Genomic DNA, 21095 nt, shown 5'->3' on the forward strand with positions numbered 1-21095 from the left:
GCATAACATCTCACTTTGAATTAGAACATCATAATCCAGGAGGTAGAGAGAAAAGGGAAGAAACAGAAAGAGAGGAGAGAAAGTGAGAGACAGAACGTGAGAGGGACAGAGAATGGAGAGACAAAGATGAGGAGAAAGAGACAGAAACAGAGAGAGAAGGAGCGAGAGTGAGAAAGACAGAAACGTAAAGAAAGCCAAACTCATTGTGTTAGTTAATTCGCGGCCACTCGTCTCACCTGAGTGTCTCAGCCATGCGTCTCAGGTCCTCATTCTGCTGTTTCAGTCTCTCCAGCTTGGCCAGGATCTTGGACAGCTCTCTGCTGGATCTCTCCGGGTGCTCGCTGTCCCTCACCAGGTGACCTCCAATGTAGAACAGCAGTGTGCCCCAAGCCAGGAGCACCAGCATGATCCAGCGCCACGAACCTGCCCATGGGCGCATCTTTCACCCCTCTGGGGCCTTTGGGGCCTATTGGGCTGGGGTGGAGGGGTGAGGGATGGGGGGTGAGCAGCACTCCCGTCACAATAGGCCTTGAGGCATGGTGAGAATGCCGGAGGGCGTGGGGGGGGGGAGGACGGAGATGGTGAGATGCAGTTCAGGTAGGGTTGGTGGGGTTAGTTAATGCATGGCTATGATTCCTCCAGGGAGTTAGGATGTCCCAGTCCTCTCTGGTCTAGGCTGGATTGGGCTTGTGCTGAGCCGGGGTCTGGTAGTCTGGTCAGCTCACTGGTGTTACCCTCTGTGTCTCTGTAGTCCTGACTGACTGGCAGATGGCTCAGTCTCTCTGGGTCTCTATGGCGTGGCCTTGTAGAATACTTCCCTCTGCTCAAAGAGAAAACAATGAAGTAGGGTTGGGAGTCAATGACAAAATCAGAGAGAAACCGCAGCCCTTATCTTATTCCTCCACCCTTCCTCTCTTCCTCTCTGATAAACCAGAGTCAGGAGCCCCTCACTATATAAACCCACCACTCAGCAGTAAACAAACGTGACACACCACTCAACATTACATCAACAACCTGACTGAACACAACACAAACCCACTTCTATACTCACCACAAATCCACCATTCAACTTAACACAAACCCACCACCATTCAAGAAAACACTACACAAATCCACTGAACGCAACAAAAATCCACCACTGATCAGAGCACAACGGCTAACTGCCTGTGAGAGAGAATACTGACAATAGAATCGCAGCTACCGGTAGTTCCCTTGTCTAATAATAAAACTGGGTTAAATCATTGTTATGTGGAAGAGCTTATGGATGTCAGTGTAGAGGTATCCTCCTCCCCTCTATTTGAGGACAAGTCCCTCCCCCAACACAGCTCTGCTCACATACACACACTCCTCCCCCAGGACCCAGCCACACACAGTCTCAGAGCAGGCAGGAAGATCACACACACGCACACACTCACATTTTGACATCACAGGCCAACAACGAGTTGAATGGTTCAGGAATGATTATGGATATGGCTGAATATTCTATATTCATTACAGAGGACATAGAATACTTATCCTTTCATTACAAATGACTGGCAGGCTGGCTGAATACAGAAGAGACTAGTTAGTTATGGATTTCTGTGTGGAGCATATACAATGTATTATAGATTGTAGCAGTGGTTTGAGCCGAGGCGATCAATGGGCGGACTCAATGAATTAATCAATAGACTGACCTTCAGCTACATGCCTAGTGCTGCCTGCTTGTCTGTCAAGTTTCAAATTGTTTTGTCAAGTGCATAAGTACAGTGAAATGCGTTTCTTGCTTGCTCTTCCCCAACAATACAGTAATCAACATCGGTAGTACTGTAACAAAAAAGAAAAAAAAAGTGAAGTAGCACAAAAACACACGAGAAATAGAAATAAGAAGAAACACGAGAAAGTAAGTACAGTAAACTATATACAGGGTCAGTTCCAGGGTCAGTTCCAATACCATATTTACAATGTGCAGGGATACTGGAGTGGTAGGGTTAGATATGTATAGGGGTAAGGTGACTAGGCATCAGGATATATGATAAAGAGAGTCACAGCAGCGTATATCACAATTGTATGTGAGTGTCTGTGCGTGTGTGTAGAGTCAGTATGAATGTGTGTGTTATGTGTGTGAGCAAATTAAGTGTGTGTGTGTGTGTGTTGGTGTGTCAGTGTGAGTGTGCATAGAGTGAGTGTGTGTGTGCAATTGAGATTGCGTCGTCTACGGATCTGTTGGGGCGGTACGCAAATTGCAATGGGTCTAGGGTATCTGGGATGATGGAGTTTGTGTGCCATGACCAGCCTTTCAAAACACTTCATGATTACAGATTTGAGTGCTAAAGCACAGTAGTCATTGTGGCAAGTAGCCTTAGAGTTTTTGGGAACAGGCATGATGGTGGTCAGCTTGAGACATGTGGGAATTACAGACTGGGACAAGGAGAGTTTGAAAATGACCATGAATGCCTCCCGAGTGGCGCAGCGGTCTAAGGCACGGCATCACAGTGTTGCGGCGTCACTACAGCCTGGGGTTCAATCCCATAGGGCGGCGCACTCGTCCGGGTTAGGGGAGGGTTTGGCCGGGGGGGCTTTACTTGGCTCATGGCGCTCTAAAGCGACTCCTTGTGGCGGGCTGTGCGCCTGCAGGCTGACTTCGGTCGTCAGTTGAACAATGTTTCCTCCGACACATTGGTGCGGCTGGCTTCTGGGTTAAGTGAGCGGGTGTTAAGAAGCGTGGTTTGGCAGGTCCTGTTTCGGAGGACGCATGACTCCACCTTCGCCTCTTCCAGTGCCCGTTGGGGAGTTGCAGCGATGAGACAAGATCGTAATATCATGAAATTGGGGAGAAAAAGGGGCTACAAATAAAAAAAATAAAAAATAATGGGCGTTAATATGCCTGCCAGCTGATCTGCGCATTCTCTGAGTATGTGCCCTGGAATACTGTCTGGCCCGCGGCCTTATGCGTGTTGACCTGATTAAAAACCTTACTCACGTCGGCCTCGGAGAGTGAGATCACCCAGTCACCTGGGTCAGCGGGGGCCCTCATGCACATCTCAGTCTTGTTTTTGTCGGCGCGTGCATAAAATGCATTGAGTTTGTCTGGTAGAGAGGGATATTTTCCTTAGTAATCCGTAATGGACTGTAACCCCTGTCAGACAGAGAGAGAGGGCTGCTGCCTAGTGAGGGAGCCTAGTGAAGCTAGCAGCCAGCATTCACCTCTCTCTCTCTCCTTCTGATTGTCTATCTGTCAGACAGACAGGACTGCACTGTAAAAAAATATATTGAGATTCAGTCAAAATGACTCGTTAAATAAAAAAATGGTTGAGTTGACAAAACAGTTTAGATAACTACAACTTTTCAAATTGTCTTAACTTATGAAATCAAGTTGAATCAGCTAAGAACTACGTGTTTACTCAACTTAGAAATTCACTACCATAAAGTCAAATCTACTGAAGCAACACAACTGTTGTGTTGACAAAAAATGTCAAGGTAGCCCTTTACACTCTTACCCGTATACGGGTTGAAAATGGCAGATTTGGGCACTGATAAGCGCCTAAATTGGAACACAGTGTCTGTACAGTAACATGCTATAAACGACATCAGAGCTCAGGCTCTGCTCTTCACAGTGCTGTATGGGTTTTGACTCACAGATGTTCTGAACTTGAGAACCGCACGTGACAAGAAGTAGCCTCCATCCCTCCTGCTAATTGGGCAACTGTTTGCAAATGTTTTGTTGTCTGAGTGAGAGAAATGCTGTAAATTAAGAGGACTCAATGTATTTTGAAAGATGAGATGATGAGGATTATAATAAATACCGCTTTGATCTTATACAAGCAATTTCCATATCATAAAACTAATGTCATATACAGTGTCAATGTTTAGGATCACTATGTTTGATGTATAGTTACAAGATGACATTGCGTCATGGTTGGCAATAGAACAAGCTTCAAATAATGCTCACCTGACCCAGATTGTGATTTATAATGGATCGTTTTTGATTTGCGTAAACAACAACAGTAATTGTGTGATGGCTGGGATGCAGGGTTGTCTTCCAAAGAAAACAACTACAAGTGTGCTTTCTCTACAGTGCCTTGCAAAAGTATTCATCCCCCTTGGCGTTTTTCCTATTTTGTTGCATTACAACCTGTAATTTAAATATATTTTTATTTGGATTTCATGTAATGGACATACACAAAATAGTCCAAATTGGTGAAGTGAAATGAAAAAAATTACTTGTTTCCAAATATTCTAAAAAATAAATTATGGAAAATTGGCGCGTGCATATGTATTCACCCCTTTTGCTATGAAGCCCCTAAATAAGATCTGGTGCAATCAATTACCTTCAGAAGTCACATAAATAGTTAAATAAAGTCCACCTGTGTGCAATCTAAGTGTCACATGATCTGTCACATGATCTCAGTGTATATATACACCTGTTCTGAAAGGCCACAGAGTCTGCAACACCACTAAGCAAGGGGTACCACCAAGCAAGCGGCACCATGAACACCAAGGAGCTCTCCAAACAGGTCAAGGACAAACTTGTGGAGAAGTACAGATCAGGGTTGGGTTATAAAAAAATATCCAAAACTTTGAACATCCCACGGAGCACCATTAAATCCATTATTAAAAAATGGAAAGAATATGGCACCACAACAAACCTGCCAAGAGAGGGCCGCCCACCAAAACTCACGGACCAGGCAAGGAGGGTATTAATCAGAGAGGCAACAAAGATACCAAATATAACCCTGAAGGAGCTGCAAAGCTCCACAGAGGAGATTGGAGTATCTGTCCATAGGACCACTTTAAACCGTACACTCACAGAGCTGGGCTTTACGGAAGAGTGGCCAGAAAAAAGCCATTGCTTAAAGAAAGAAATAAGAAAACATGTTTGGTGTTCGCCAAAAGGCATGTGGGAGACTTCCCAAACATAAAGATTACTGTACACCAGCGGAACCCATCCAACTTGAAGGAGCTGGAGCAGTTTTGCCTTGAAGAATGGGCAAAAATCCCAGTTGCTAGATGTGCCAAGCTTATAGAGACATACCCCAAGAGACTTGCAGCTGTAATTGCTGCAAAAGGTGGCTCTACCAAGTATTGACTTTGGGGGGGTGAATAGTTATGCACGCTCAAGTTTTCTGTTTATTTGTGTCTTATTTCTTGTTTGTTTCACAATAAAAAATATTTAGCATCTTCAAAGTGGTAGGCATGTTGTGTAAATCAAATGATACAACCCCCCCCCCCCCCCCCCCCCCCCCCCCCCCCCACAAAAAATCGATTTAAATTCCAGGTTGTAAGGCAACAAAGTAGAAAAAATGCCAAGGGGGTGAATACTTTCGCAAGCCACTGTAGCTCCTCGACGGCACAGCGAGGAGAGCTCAAAAAAGCGCCTTATAGTGGAAGACTCTTCTTTGAGTCATAAAAGTGCATTGAAATTACTTAGGAACTGTGCACACTTTGGAGAGTTGTGTGGCCACTTGGAGACACCAGTTCGTCCTCTCACTCCAACCCTTGTCTTTTTAATTTAATGTTTTATACTTAATTTGCACCTATCCCACATTTTCCAGGAATATTTGTATTATGTTACTGAATGTATCAAAGAGTATTTTAAGATTTCTTTATCAACAAATGCAGCGAAAAGTACAGTAAATGTAAAAGGCACATAAAATCAACAGTGTAATGTTTGGATTAAGTATTGTGTCAGGTGAACTGTTGTGTCCTCAACTTTGGTCTAATAATTTCCCCATAATCTTCAAACAGTTCACTTTCAATTGCTACACAAGTGCTATCTAGAAACTTAAAGGGTTCTTCAGCTGTCCCCATAGGAGAACGCTTTAAAGAACCCTTTTTGGTTGCAGGTAGAACCCTTTTTACAGAGGTTTTTACATGGAACCCAAAAGGGTTCTACCAGAAACCAAAAAGGGTTCTACCTGGAACCAAAAAGGGTTCTCCTATGGGGACAGCCAAAGAACCCTTTTTGAACAATTTTTTCTAAGAGGGTCCCATGCTTATGCATATGCATTTCATATTTATTCTGTAAGAAACATTTCAATTTAACCCTACCCATATAGCCCAATTCCCACAAGTGTAAAGGGTTAAGATGACTTCAACTTGACTAATTGTCTATAGTTATGTACCTAAGTTGACTCAACAAAGATCAACGTGTTTCCTCAACTTAGAAATTCATAACCAAAAAGTCAAATCAACTGAAACAACATAACAGCTGTATTGACAAAAAAAAAACGTATTCATTCTCTAGCTCTCTCTCTCATCCACACCAACACTGCTAGGCCTGTATGATCAATGCTCAACCACCTGCCTTGTGCATATATCCCATCACAGCTACAATTGTAATCCTGAATGCTGATTGTGCTCCATATGATTCTGTAAATGGCATTGGATCAATAGAACATCTCATTAATTAGTCAATATTTGTTTTGCTGTTAAATAACTGCCTTAAGATACTTAAGGCTTCCATCTAGCAGTATCACTGTGATTTCTCTGTATGGTGCCACACACACATTCACACACACACCAGGGTTTCCGTTAGGAAAATGTGGCACCGGACAACGTAACGGGAAGATTTTAATTTACCGGCCATTTGAGAAATGTACCAGTCCCATATGCATTGGGTGCATAACCCATTAGGGCATCCACCCACGGAGCTCAGAATGACAGAAATAACATTTAGATTATAGTAATGCGTCTTAACAAAATTCCTGTAATGAAGCATTCAATAAAACTTAATTTTCAAACATTTGACAAAATGCAATTCGCGGGAAAAAGGTAAAACACCATTCTAAACAGGGCACCTGATGCGAGCAGTATATATGACAGATATGAAAATCTCTGTTAGAAAGAGAGTGAATTTAAAGATGCCACAACGAGGATGGGTTGCTAATATGACTAGGATTTGGCTTCTGGACAATGAAATAAAGTTTATGAAAACCAATAGAACAGGAGAGAAATGGCATATGAGGAAGTCTTTCATAAGCACAGTGCATGGCAAAAGGCCTAGCTGATTATTGAGTTGCGGCTGTCAGTGAAAAGCATCTAAAATATGTGTGAAGATAATGTGTCTTGTGTATAATAAAAATGTCAAGACAAAAAGAAGGGGAAGGTTGTGTGGCGAAGATAGAATAGCCGCGTCTCTCTCTAGAATGTATGCGCACAGCTCTCCAGAATCCACTCAGCTGTCTCCCACAAATTCTTCCACATCCATTGTTTCATGTGAATTGTTTGTTCTTTGATTGTTTATTTTGATCAATTCCCATTGACATATGTCACCAGTAGTAAATGTACCGTTAATCCCCGTCATTTGATTACATTAATTTATGTTAATGCATTGTATTACTAATTAGGCCTACAGTAATTTACCATTCCCATTCTTAGAGTGGAAACGTTGTTTGCAGAGTTCACAACCTGCTACACTTGTGAGAAATACGTTTTGGTTTATTTCATAATTTACTAGTTGCCCATTTTATCTATTGTCTTTGTTTTGGAGTGCTCCATGTGAACAATGAGCATGGGTCTGGTTTCTATGTCCTGATAAAGTTGAGGGAGCGCGCGCGCCTGGCCAAGCATAGAAGTAACTGGCCTGCTGCATGTAAATGTAGGAAAGCCCATTTGGATGTTTGATTTCTGATTGTCTTAGTAACCACGTCCACCAGTAATAAGCTGAGCTTCCCAGTCATTTTTTATTCACCTCACACAGTAAGTCAACAAAGTCTGTTTTTTTAACATCCATTGCAAATAATAGCCTAATAGTTCCTCACAGTAGGCCTATTTGAAAAATCTTTCCAACAATCTCCCCCTCGATAATCACCAAGCCTCGGTGTGAAAGAGCAAAATATCATCATCTGATGATCCCATATATCCAGTGGAAGCGTCTTAAAATACCTTTCCCTTGTGCAAAAACAGCTGTCTGTCCCGAGTTCACTGGTTTGGGAAACTCTGAGGGCCCAGAATAGGCTAGTTGATACAATGTTGCAAGTTCCCTAGAGACAGCTTCAATCCTGAGCCAGTTGATTGATTTGATACAATGTTGCACTTCACTAGCAATAGCTCAAGTCAAGACAGATAGAAAGGAAGGCAGATAGGCTGAGTAGAGAGATGAATGTGATTGAAAGAACCAGAATTTTCATCAGTATATTTTCTAACGTTTTCATTTGTAGGCTTTATGTATTTTAAGATGCTAGTATGTACAGCACAGTGCAAATAACAGTATGTTCTGTATCTGTGACAGATTGGATCAATCTCTCAGGGTATCTATAAAGGAAAACTAGGGCTGACCCCATTTAGTCGACTGGTCGATTGTTTGGTCGATAGGCTGTTGATCGACCGAGATGTCTTTAGTCGAGCAGTAGCAAATAACATAAAATAATATCATGGTGTACAAGACACCTGTCTGATTCACGCCTGTCTGAGTGGACTAATCCATTGTGGAAGCCGTTGGATGGCACAGTCCATCAGTCTAAGACATGTGCTACTGAAATTGTATATGGTTATATTATGTAAGAACAATGGTGCAACACAAATACAAATTATATTATTTTATAACAACTGCGCTTTCTCCCGCGTTGGATATTGGTCGTTGTCCGCGATTCTGAAACACATCAGCGCGCTGTTGAATTGGTGCCTTTTCGTAGACCATGTTGCTATGTGCATAATAGCAAAGTTAACCAGCATATTGGGCGGCAGGTAGCTTAGTGGTTAAGAGCGTTGTGCCAGTAACCGAAAGGTCGCTGGTTCTAATCCCCGAGCCGACTAGGTGAAAAATCTGTCGATGTGCCCTTGAGCAAGGCACTTAACCCTAATTGCTCATGTAAGTCGTTCTGGATAAGAGCGTCAGCTAAATGACTAAAAAAAATAAAAATAAAAATAAAAGATTGGTGTTTAACAATGCGGTGGAGGCAGCAGCAGAGTTAGGAGACGAGAAAACAGCCCTTGCCTTATTGTCTAAGAAAAGTGAGGAGAGAGGAAACCCCAAATTAATTAAGTCTATAATCAATAGCCTAACTGTTAAATGTGCCTATATCTACAGAAATAAGACAGATCCTGCTTCTGTTGCCTGTTTGAGTGTTTGGTTGATAGCCTACTGATTCCGTGAGCACCAAGCCTCATGCAACAATTTCACAGATTAGGCTGTTTTTAATATTTTCTATGCTGTAATTTTTGGGAGGGGGATAGACCAGCCACTCTGGTATTATTTATAATTGATTTAGTGTTGTTAACGCTGTTCCAAATTGTCCGAATTTTTAAAAAGTATAATAATAATAACAATAATAACCCTCCTTTTTCCTTGATCTCCTTCGTAATGTTATTATTACTATTATTATGATCATCACTATAATAATAAGTCATGTCATTATCATTAGTAGGCTTAGTATAGCAGCCTTGTATACAGTGCTGTGAAAAAGTGTTTGCCCCCTTCCTGATTTCTTATTTGTTTGCATGTTTGTCACACTTAAATGTTTCAGATCATCAAACAAATTTAAATATTAGATAACACAAGTAAACACAAAATGCAGTTTTGAAATGAAGGTTGTTATTATTAAGGGAAAACAAAATCCAAACCCACATGGCCCTGTGTGAAAAAGTGATTGCCCCCTACAACCTAATAACTGGTTGGGCCACCCTTAGCAGCAACAACTGCAATCAAGCGTTTGCGATAACTTGCAATGAGTCTTTTACAGCACTGTGGAGGAATTTTGGCCCACTCATCTTTGAATAATTGTTGTAATTCAGCCACATTGGAGGGTTTTCGAGCATGAACTGCCTTTTTAAGGTCATGCCACAGCATCTCAATAGGATTCAGGTCAGGACTTTGACTAGGCCACTCCAAAGTCTTCATTTTGTTTTTCTTCAGCCATTCAGAGGTGGACTTGATGGTGTGTTTTGGATCATTGTCCTGCTGCAGAACCCAAGTTCGCTTCAGCTTGAGGTCACGAACAGATGGCCAGACATTCTCCTTCAGGATTTTTTGGTAGACAGCAGAATTCATGGTTCCATTTATCACAGCAAGTCTTCCAGGTCCTGACGCAGCAAAACAGGCCCAGACCATCACCACCATATTTTACTGTTGGTATGATGTTCTTTTTCTGAAATGCAGTGTTACTTTTACGCCAGATGTAATGGGACACACACCTTACAAAAAGTTCAACTTTTGTCTCGTCAGTCCACAGAGTATTTTCCCAAAGGTCTTGGGGATCATCAAGATGTTTTCTGGCAAAAATGAGACAAGCCTTAATGTTATTTTTGCTTAGCAGTGGTTTTTGTCTGCCATGCAGGCCATTTTTGCCCAGTCTCTTTCTTATGGTGGAGTCATGAACACTGACCTTAACTGAGGCAAGTGAGGCCTGCAGCTCTTTGGATGTTGTTGTGGGTTCTTTTGTGACCTCTTGGATGAGTCGTCGCTGCGCTCTTGGGGTAATTTTGGTCGGCCGGCCACTCCTGGGAAGGTTCACCACTGTTCCATGTTTTCGCCATTTGTGGATAATTGCTCTCACTGTGGTTCGCTGGAGTCCCAAAGCTTTAGAAATGGCTTTATATTTCTAATTTGTTCCTGAATTTATTTGGATCTCGGCATGATGTCTAGCTTTTGAGGATCTTTTGGTCTACTTCACTTTGTCAGGCAGGTCCTATTTAAGTGATTCCTTGATTGAGAACAGTTGTGGCAGTAATCAGGCCTGGGTGTGGCTAGAGGAATTGAACTCAGGTGTGATAAACCACAGTTGAGTTGTGTTATAACAGGGGGGGCAAACACTTTTTCACACAGGGCCATGTAGGTTTGGATTTTGTTTTCCCTTAATAATAACAACCTTCATTTCAAAACTGCATTTTGTGTTTACTTGTGTTATCTTTGACTAATATTTAAATTTGTTTGATGATCTGAAACATTTAAGTGTGACAAACATGCAAACAAATAACAAATTAGGAAGGGGGCAAACAGTTTTTCACACCACTGTAACTACCATCGAGCTGTAGGCCTAAGAGCGCATCCTGTTTAGTCTTAATACCGTAACTTACTTAGGCCTATATTTCAATACTTATATAGGCTACTGTATCAATCAATCATTTATTTGTTAATGTCATCACACAGCATACGAGTCATTCATGATGTGAAATGCAATCAAGCATTTTAGTTTTAAACTAAAATAAAGCGAGCGTTGAATAATTAGCTTAAACAATAAATAAACCGTTCCATTTTGGAAATTTTATTCACAAATGAATGCTACTATTTTGAGTCTGTAATAATGGCTTAACAAAACAAAAAACATTAAAACTCACTCTCTGGTACGCTTATAACTTATTTAGTGTTGTTTACATTGTTCCAAACGGTCAGAAAAATTATATTGTAATCTAACAACACCTGTTTAGCACACATAATATTCACGCAGCGCTTGCGCCTTACCTTCTTTTTCTTGATCTCAAGTATTTTCCACAACTAGTCAAATATATTTCACACATCTGACTTCCCCTTTACCTCCTGCTCAACCAGTAAACATTCCCCCGTTTCGAGTTTCTTTGTCACGTCCTCTGCATCAATATTGCTGTCAAATGTGTTATGGTGTTCAGAGTTTGTTATAACCAATTTATTGATGTGATTATGATATGCTATAGGTCAGGCCCTATTGGTCACGTGCATGCTAAGCATACATGCGTCACGTACAGAGAGCAAAGGTTGAGGGAATAGGGAATGTTTTTCCTAAACAAATTAGGGATTTCGGTAACAGAACTTTTCAGTCAGAAATGGCTGTAATTATGTTGCAGCTTCAGCAACACGGACAGCACTATACACACTGATGCTCTGTGGTGGTTGCTGCAGCAGGGAGGAGAGAGTGACAAGTGCTATTCACACAGTCACTCACTGTCTTTAAAGAAAACATTGCAGTAAGTCTGAGCAAGGCAGCACAATCAAATAAATTGCGGTCGTACTCCCTCTAGTCAGTTGTGTGTCTTAATTACTTCATCAAACAGTGTGCTTAAAGCATCAGACAAGCTCAGTGCATATAGTTGATTTGACTAAAACACATAGGATGTGTCTATATATTGAAAAATACACGTTTTAAAATTTCGACCAATCAATTGGTCGAAAGAACAGACGACTCTTGGTCGACCAATATTTTTTTTGTCGGGGACAGCTCTAAGGCAAACAGATGGGAGATAGAACATACAGTACATATGTTGTAATGTAACCTATCCTATGGAGTGTTTGGCGCTACAGGCACTAGACAGATGGATGAGCAACAACAAGGTGATCAAATGAAACGTTACACCTGAACGATAATGTGATGATAAAGGTTGCTGGTTTGAATTCCCGAGCCGACTAAGTAAAACATCTGCCGATGTGCTGTTAAGAAAGGCACTTAACCCTAGTTGCTCTGGATAACAGTGTCCTTTAATTACTTAAATGTGTTTATTCTCCCTCTCTTAGTCTGAAAATAGTTTTGTCTACAGCTCAGCCAATGGCTGCGTTGGATTCAGTTTGCTCTGCATCTCTAAGCCAATGGTGGCGTCTAATTCCATTTGTTCTGCCGCTCTCAGCCAATTAATAATTGAGCCGGTGCCATATCATACCAGTACAGCACTGAGCCCCAGTTCAGTCTCATCAGTCAAAAAGAAGAGAAGTGACCAGGAACTGCATCTTTTATAAATATTAGCCTTTATCAATATTCAACAGCTGGAGAACGAGAAGGAAAGAGAAGTCTTTTGGCACCCTAATCAAAGTTAGCTTTACTCTCATTCTTTCTCTCTTTCTTTCTCACTCTCTTTCTCCTCTCCAGAGTGAAGGGATGCTATAAGGGTTAGGTAACAACCCTAATCTCTCTCTCTCTCTCTGAAAAAATACTGAATGGGTAGATAACGACCATATGCATAGTAAGAAACTAGGCTACATTGTCCTTAGATGATTCTAGTAAGTACCTGTCTCTCAGGGATATTCTATAACAGCAGTGGTGTAACATCTGTCAGTCTCTAGTCTCTAGTCCTCCAATGTCCACACCCTCCCAGGGCCCAGCCATGAGCTCTGTTCTGTTCATTGATCTGTTATTCTGTTCTCAAGCTAGGTAACACACACCACGGTAAAACACTTGACCTATACTCCTTCCCAACCCCACCTCTCCCCATCTCTGATTTGAATGTCTATTTTCCAAGTGAAAAGGGATATTTGCATTGGGGGGAATCTTGCATTTTGGCTGCACCTCAAGGTTGGTTGAACACTGCCATTTCCTACAGATAAGTGAAATTTGAGAATCCAAATGGATGTTGTGTTATTCATGATAATGGAGGATGACTGTGCTGTGTTGTTATTAAAGGCAGTAACACACACACACACACACACACACACACACACACACACACACACAGTATTCTCTTCTCTTAGTGAACTAATGCAGCGCTATGCCTCCAGGGCTTAACTCTAAACCACTAAACTAGGACGAGTGGGAAACCGAGGTGTCATCAATAGTGCCTGCCACCGCAGTACTGTAAGTGAGCCAAGCCAGCCAAGATTGGTGCTGTTTGTGTTTGTCTGTGTGTGTGCACGTGCGTGTGTGTTTGAGGCCAGGGCTGAGGCTGATCCGGATGGCTGTATTCCTCCTATAGCAGCTCAGCTCCGCAGAAGGGGAAGTTAGAGGTTAGCGGTCAGGGACCAGCCCAGGATCATCAGTGACCAGCTCAGGCCATCCAAGAGACTTTCACCTCAGCCTGTCTAAGTCTTGCTCCATCTTCCAACCATCCCACTCAGAAACATGGAGAATAAAGCTGCTAAAGACATGTATAGTATCTATACCAGCCTCACTGCTGGCTACTCCTGCTTCACTAGAGAGAAAAGTCATCTCCGCTTCCTGTTAAAAGCCCATGGACTGACACATGACCAGTGTTGGCCAGCGGGCTTTGTGCTAGTGGTGAAAGAAAGAGACGGAGGTAAGGCTCTACTTACATCATAGGCAGCGGAGCCACTGAAGCAGCACTGAAACAGGAGCCTGGATGCTAGAGGAGGTTGACGTTTATTGAGATGAATCTTGTCCTGGAGGCAGAGCTGAGCCATTTCCACTAGATGGGCCAGTGGCAAAGTCAAAATGGTCTTATTTATCGTAAACATTTAAGCTAACAAAAATGTGTTTTTTGGTCTTAAGTTAATGTTAGGGTTAGCATAAGGTTAGCAGTGTGGTTAAGGTTAGGGTAAGGTTAGGTTTAAAATGAGATTGTATTACTTTGTGGCTGTGGCACCTAGTTAATACCCTGCAGAGCTGACTCCAGTGTAGAGGTCTTCACGGATTCACCTGTACCCGAATACCCGAGACCCGATCCGGGACCCGAGCAGAATTGTAAATAATGTTACAGGTCTGGGTCGGATCTGATATGATTGTCATGGGCCTCTGGTATGCGTAACTTTAACTGACTTGTCCGGAAGGGCCCGTACTGACTGATCGGACTGCTGTGTGTGTGAGAGAAAGAGAGAGAGAGAGAGAGAGAGAGAGAGAGAGAGAGAGAGAGACGTAGCTTGTTGTTGGCTAATCATAAATCAGCAAAACGGCAATAGACTACAGTCACAGAGTTAGGAGATATCCAATCAATGGAAAATGGAATTAAAATGACGGAATTAAAAGTTAAAGGAGAAGGCTAGGCTACAACGACCAAGAGCCAACAGGTAGGCTGCTACTTAATATTCTGAATTGAGTTGTTATTTGTAACTGTAAGATGAGAAAGCGCATGCACTGCAGCTTCAATTAGCCTAGCTAGATAACTTTAGCTAGCTTAACTAGCTTCTCCCGGTTTGATGCAGTCAAGACAGGTTCTACGTAATCATATTTGATGATAAATAACCTAGTAACGGCAGCTATTAGTCTACTATAGCGCGAGTCTGCTTGGTTGGTTGCTGTCTCTCGTCTCTCCCTCAGTCCTCCCTGCTCCCCGTGTCTCTCGCTCACAGTGCGGCCCCTCCCCCGCATCTAGAGCGGCTCCTCTCCCTCCTCTCGCGCCTTATCAGCTCTGGTTAATAAAGTAGCTTAAAAAATGACCTTTCTGCTGCTTCCCTCACTCAGATCGGACAGGGTCTGGATCCGACAAAGTCTATACGGAACGGGTCTAGTTGTCTTCGAATCCGTTCGGAACAGGTCTCTATATTTAAAAAAAGTATTCATATTCGGTCCAGGTGGGAAAGCCCCAGGTCCATTTTGGAACGCGTCCAACTTTTTGGACCTGTGAAGACCTATCTCTACTCCAGTGCATGAGTCATCCCAATAAAGGCCAACCTGCGATGCCAGAGCAGAGCTGCTGTGCCTACACTGCTAAGGACAAACACGCCTCACAGCCAGCTATCACCTTACATCTGCAACGTGTTTCTGGGCCATAACATACCGTAGCGGTGTGTGTGTGTGGCTCTTGGCTTAGCCCTGCTGTCACACCTACAGTAAGGTGGAAAAGGAGGTAGCCAATGATCTGGTCCCCAGAGATTGTCTACAGTAGGGGGGCTGTGGATCCACAGTGCGCACACACACACACACACACACACACAGGTTATTATGCAAATTAGTGAGTAATTAACAGGTCGATGGACGCAGAATTACCAGCCGGAAGGGAAGCTTTTGTGATTCTCTTACATCATAAATTGTTATATTGAATAATGTCACATTAAGTGAGCAACATCTGCTAGGCCAATCTGGTGTTTGGAGAAGCTTTAAGGTTATTTTCTAAGGAGGGAGGTTGTGTGTGTGTGTGTGTGTGTGTGTGTGTGCATGTTTCAGTACGTGCGTGTGTGTGTATGTGTTTAGGGTTGTTTTGTAAGGAGAGAGGTCGTGTACGGTCAGAGGAGATAGGAGAACAGGCAGAGAGATAACAAACAACCCAATCACAACAGCTGCATGCTGCCTTACAGATAGGCCTCTTCTGTCTGTCCTCATATAGGCTACCCACTGGGCACAAACTGGTTGAATCAACGTTGTTTCAATGTAATTTGTCAATGTATTGTGTTGTGGAATCTACAGGGAAAATACACTGGATTTGAAAAAAGTCATCAACGTAAACTGTTGTTTTGAGGGTGAAATTTCAACCACAGGATTATGTCATCATGGTAACCAAATTTCAACATAGACAAAATATGTTGAATTTTTTCCTTTAAAAGAGCCATTGAACACGCCGATTGGCAAGTGTGTTTTTCTGTTGCTCATTAGGAAAACGAGATTTCGGTCTTGGAGGTGTGTTTCCTGACCAATTCCGAATTTTGTTAAATTATGTTTGTCACCCATGAGACACAGTAGACGCGGAAGACTATTTCACTTCCTCAAGATACCCAGTATGAATCTAAGATAACTCAAGGGTGTTTTAGTTGTGCAATTTTACATCTAACTAAGGTGTTTGGTGCAGCATTTATCAAGTAAAAAAATGTGCGACGTGTTGTCTCATGTAAACAAAGTCAGGGCTGCTGGGCAGGTCTGTCTCACTGTCTATGCTATTGGATAAAGAGCAATCACCGCAGCTGTTCACCCTATGTTAGTGGGCAAATTGACATTGTCAAATCAAAACCCAACCTTCATTTACCCATTGTGATTGCATCAGCTGATATTGCACCAATTGGATTCACACTCTAATTACTGTACATGCGGTCTATTTAGTTCAGGGGTTCCCAAACCTTTTCACCCTTCAGGCATTGGGGAACATCCCACGTGCGCGCACCACATCTATTTCTATGGGCACAAGCACTGTTCATGACACAAACTGTTCACACTCCTCTTTTCGGTGGAGAGAAATTATCAGGTTTAAAGCTTATTTCCTGCAATTTTACACATTTTGTCATGGGGTGGAAAGAAAAATGTGCAGTTTTAAAGCACATTTTCTTGCAATTCTATACATTTTGCCATGTCTAATGTGTATTCATGTGATATTTAAGTGACAAAAAAATGACAACACTATCTATTGGCTAAAAAACCTAAATAAAAAACTATAGCTGACATGGGCCAGTAGTGGACATTTCTGACAAGTTATAAAAAGCTCTCCAAGGTATACAATGACTAACATGGCAAGAGGAACTGATGATGCAATTTCGAAATTTGCACCTTGTGCATTCTACTATTTCAACTTTCAAGAGTAAGTTTAAAGACGGAGAGGGTTAAAAGAAAAATACTAATAAAATAACATTTAATAAATAAATTATATATATATATATATATATATACACACACACACACTGAACAATGTAATGGTCATACACAAAATAACGGAAAAGAGGTGCGTGCATATGTATTCACCCCATTTGCTATGAACCCCTAAATAAGATCTGGTGCAACCAATTACCTTCAAAAGTCACATAATTAGTTAAATGAAGTCCACTTGTGTGCAATCTAAGTGTCACATGATCTGTCACATGATCTCAGTATATATACACCTGTTCTGAAAGGCCCCAGAGTCTGCAACACCACTAAGCAAGGGGCTCCACCAAGCAAGTGGCACCATGAAAACCAAGGAGCTCTCCAAACAGGTCAGAGACAAAGTTGTGGAGAAGTACAGATCAGGGTTGGGTTATAAAAAAAAAAATCCAAAACTTTGAACATCCCACGGAGCACCATTGAATCCATTATAAAAAAATTGAAAGAATATGGCACCACAACAAACCTGCCAAGAGTGGGCCGCCCACCAAAACTCACGGACCAGGCAAGGAGGGCATTAATCAGAGAGGCAACAAAGAGACCAAAGACAACCCTGAAGGAGCTGCAAAGCTCCACAGAGGAGATTGGAGTATCTGTCCATAGGACCACTTTAAGCCGTACACTCCACAGAGCTGGGCTTTACGGAAGAGTGGCCAGAAAAAAGCCATTGCTTAAAGAAAAAAATAAGTAAACATTTACATTTTTACATTTTTAGTCATTTAGCAGACGCTCTTATCCAGAGCGACTTACAGGAGCAATTAGGGGTTGCCTTGCTCAAGGGCACATCGACAGATTTTTCACCTAGTCGGCTCGGGGATTAGAACCAGCGACCTTTCGGTTACTGGCACAACGCTCTTAACCACTAAGCTCCCTGCCGCCCCATTCTTTCAGTAACTTTTCATCCGAGTACATTCTGATTGGGTTTACACAGTGCTTTGTTACAGCCTTAATTTAAAACAGATTCAATTTAAATTGAGATTTGTCACTGGCCTACGCACAATACTCCATAATGGCAGATTAGCAGTTGATTGTAGCGTTGTCATGATACCAGCATCGCCACTCTGAAGCACGGTGGCAAGAAAACATGAAGCAGACTTTAAAATGTCTTGTTTTGGAGGAAAACAGCCACTAATGTTGAAAACACACAGCCTTCTTGTTGTCACCCAGAGTCCCATCTGAGGAATCCGTTACAGTTCGTTGCGGTTGAGTCCGTGACGGGAGATCTTGCTGTTTAAATCCTGCATGTGCTTCTTCATCTTGTATCCCATCTCTCTGGTCTTCTCTGCCAGGTCATTGTATCTCTCCTGGTTTCTCAGGATGTGGTCGTTGTCTCCTAGAGCTTCTACATGTCTCAGCTTCTGGTGGGATAACTCCAACTGCTCCTGGTAGTGGCTGTGCTTCTCTACCTTGGTCTCAAAGTGCTTCAGCTCCTCCTTGAGAGAGTCCAGTTCATCTTCAGTCAGGTTGGCTCTCTGTGCCATCTCCCACAGCTCTATCACCCTGGGCTCTTTAAACTCACTGTCCTCACTGAAGCCCTCGTGGCTGAGTTTCCTCAGGCGTTCGAAGCCCTGGTTCAGATCCCTCATCTTGTCCTTCAGGTCTGTGTGTTTCTGATGCAGGACGTGTTCTTTAACTTCCCCTTCTAATGGAGAGATCACATTCTTATGGATCTCCTCTGTGCGGCTGACGGTATCCATGACGATGTTATACTCGCTGATCTTGTCCTTGTGGTGTTGGAACTCTCTCTTCAGACTCTGCATCTCCTCCTCGGAGAACTTACCAGAAATCTTAGCCTTATTCCACAGTTTGTCCAGTCTAGGGTCATCGAACATGTCTCCTCCTCTGCTGTCATGGTCCTTCAGGTTGTTAGATTCTAGAGGTCTGGTGTCCTTCTTCCCATCCATCCCATACTTAGCCAGGATCACGTTGAAGCCACGTCGTAGCTTGGCCTCTCTCTCTCCATTCTCATCCATCCCTTCTGCTTTAATCTTCTTCCACTGTAGTTCATCTTTCTCCTGGATCTTCAGGTCACTGTGGAGCTCTGCTTGACGTACTGGGGGTAACTGCATCCTGATTGCTTTCTCCCACACCTGGTTGAGTTTAGCTATCCTAAATTCCACCGTGCTCTTGCCGTCCATAGACGGTTTCTGGTCGTTCATTTCTCGAGAATACTTTCCTGCCATCGCCCCGACGGCGAGGCACAACACCGCGAACAAACAACCTAACTTCATTTTTGGCACCGTACAGAAAAATATATGGATAAAATCTTTAATGAAACGCAATTTCAGAGCTACCGTTCGTTTGTCTGTCTTTCTAGCCTTAAGTCATGTGTTTAGTGTTCGCCAAAAGCCATGTGAGAGACTCCCCAAACATATGGAAGAAGGTACTCTGGTCAGATGAGACTAAAATTGAGCTTTTTGGCCATCAAGGAAAACACTATGTCTGGCGCAAACCCAACACCTCTCATCTCCCCGAACATCATCCCCACAGTGAAGCATGGTGGTGGCAGCATCATGCTGTGAGGATGTTTTTCGTCGGCAGGGACTGGGAAACTGGTCAGGAATGATAGATGGCGCTAAATACAGGACACAGGTCCAGGAATGGCTAAAGGATTGCAATATTTACCTGGAGCTAACCCTGCAGATAGCACTACTGGGTGATCTGAAAAGTCATAGTCAATCGATCAATAATATAATAATACTTTTAGCAATTTTTTTTATTTTATTTCAATTTACGATCTGTAGAAACAATGAGAATAGAAAGGTTCAGAACTTTTGTAAAACATCACAGTACAGTTGAAAAATATATGGCAAATAGAAATCCAATATGGATGGTGTTAAGAGATAGATGGGAGGTGTTGAATGGAGCTGAAGGATGGGACTAATAACAACAACTAATAACAACAAGATAACTAATGTAAAGCATACTGTGTCCATAATAAGTATATAGGTTATAGGTTGAGAGCTTTTGTGAAAGAGCAGTTAGAAAAATATGGCATATAGAAGCAAACCAGATGGACATCATGAAAATGATCGGAGGAAGTTCAGGAGTAAAAACAAACAAAATATAATTATTGTAGAATTTGACTGTGTCCATAAAATGTATATAGTATGTATGGGCTGGAAGTAGAGGCCTAAGCGTTGTTATTCACTAGTTTACTCCAACTGGGGAAGGGGTGGTGGGGTTGGAAAGTAATGAAGGGAAATATAATTTAAAAAAGGATATGTGTGTATGTATGTATGTATGTATGTATGTATGTATGTATGTATGTATGTATGTATGTATGTATGTATGTATGTGTATGTGTATATACAGTGGGGAAAATAAGTATTTAGTCAGCCACCAATTGTGCAAGTTCTCCCACTTAAAAAGATGAGAGAGGCCTGTAATTTTCATCATAGGTACACGTCAACTATGACAGACAAAATGAGAAAAAATTTTCGAGAAAATCACATTGTAGGATTTTTTATGAATTTATTTGCAAATTATGGTGGAAAATAAGTATTTGGTCAATGACAAAAGTTTCTCAATACTTTGTTATATACCCTTTGTTGGCAATGACACAGGTCAAATGTTTTCTGTAAGTCTTCACAAGGTTTTCACACACTATTGCTGGTATTTTGGCCCATTCCTCCATGCAGATCTCCTCTAGACCAGTGATGTTTTGGGGCTGTCGCTGGGCAACACGGACTTTCAACTCCCTCCAAAGATTTTCTATGGGGTTGAGATCTGGAGACTGGCTAGGCCACTCCAGGACCTTGAAATGCTTCTTACGAAGCCACTCCTTCGTTGCCCGGGCGGTGTGTTTGGGATCATTGTCATGCTGAAAGACCCAGCCACGTTTCATCTTCAATGCCCTTGCTGATGGAAGGAGGTTTTCACTCAAAATCTCACGATACATGGTCCCATTCATTCTTTCCTTTACACGGATCAGTCGTCCTGGTCCATTTGCAGAAAAACAGCCCCAAAGCATGATGTTTCCAC

At 42.3% G+C, this 21095-nt stretch overlaps 2 protein-coding genes across 2 annotated transcripts in view; both read right to left on the bottom strand.

Moving 5' to 3' along the window:
- The window catches only part of LOC311146003 (alpha-(1,6)-fucosyltransferase-like), a gene marked incomplete at its 5' end in the record, with an annotated part of 77788 nt that extends 77349 nt beyond the window's left edge, over window positions 1–439 (bottom strand). The window contains one exon of the mRNA XM_084182435.1: window positions 237–439. Within this exon, the coding sequence (XP_084038561.1) occupies window positions 237–439 (203 nt within the window). The remainder of the gene's footprint in view (window positions 1–236) is intronic.
- A 17370-nt stretch (window positions 440–17809) lies between these two features.
- LOC311145951 (alpha-2-macroglobulin receptor-associated protein-like) lies at window positions 17810–19435 on the bottom strand. Its single transcript, XM_084182354.1, has one exon. The coding sequence runs from the start codon at window positions 19340–19342 to the stop codon at window positions 18299–18301; it is 1044 nt and encodes a 347-aa protein (XP_084038480.1). The 5' UTR covers window positions 19343–19435; the 3' UTR covers window positions 17810–18298.
- Between the last annotated feature and the right edge of the window lie 1660 nt (window positions 19436–21095).

This window comes from Coregonus lavaretus, assembly GCF_964263955.1.
Source record: "Coregonus lavaretus genome assembly, chromosome: 18".
Taxonomy (NCBI): domain Eukaryota; kingdom Metazoa; phylum Chordata; class Actinopteri; order Salmoniformes; family Salmonidae; genus Coregonus; species Coregonus lavaretus.

Coding starts and splice junctions, on each gene's coding strand:
- LOC311145951 (XM_084182354.1), bottom strand. CDS start 19,342: ATGAAGTTAGGTTGTTTGTTCGCGGTGTTGTGCCTCGCCGTCGGGGCG.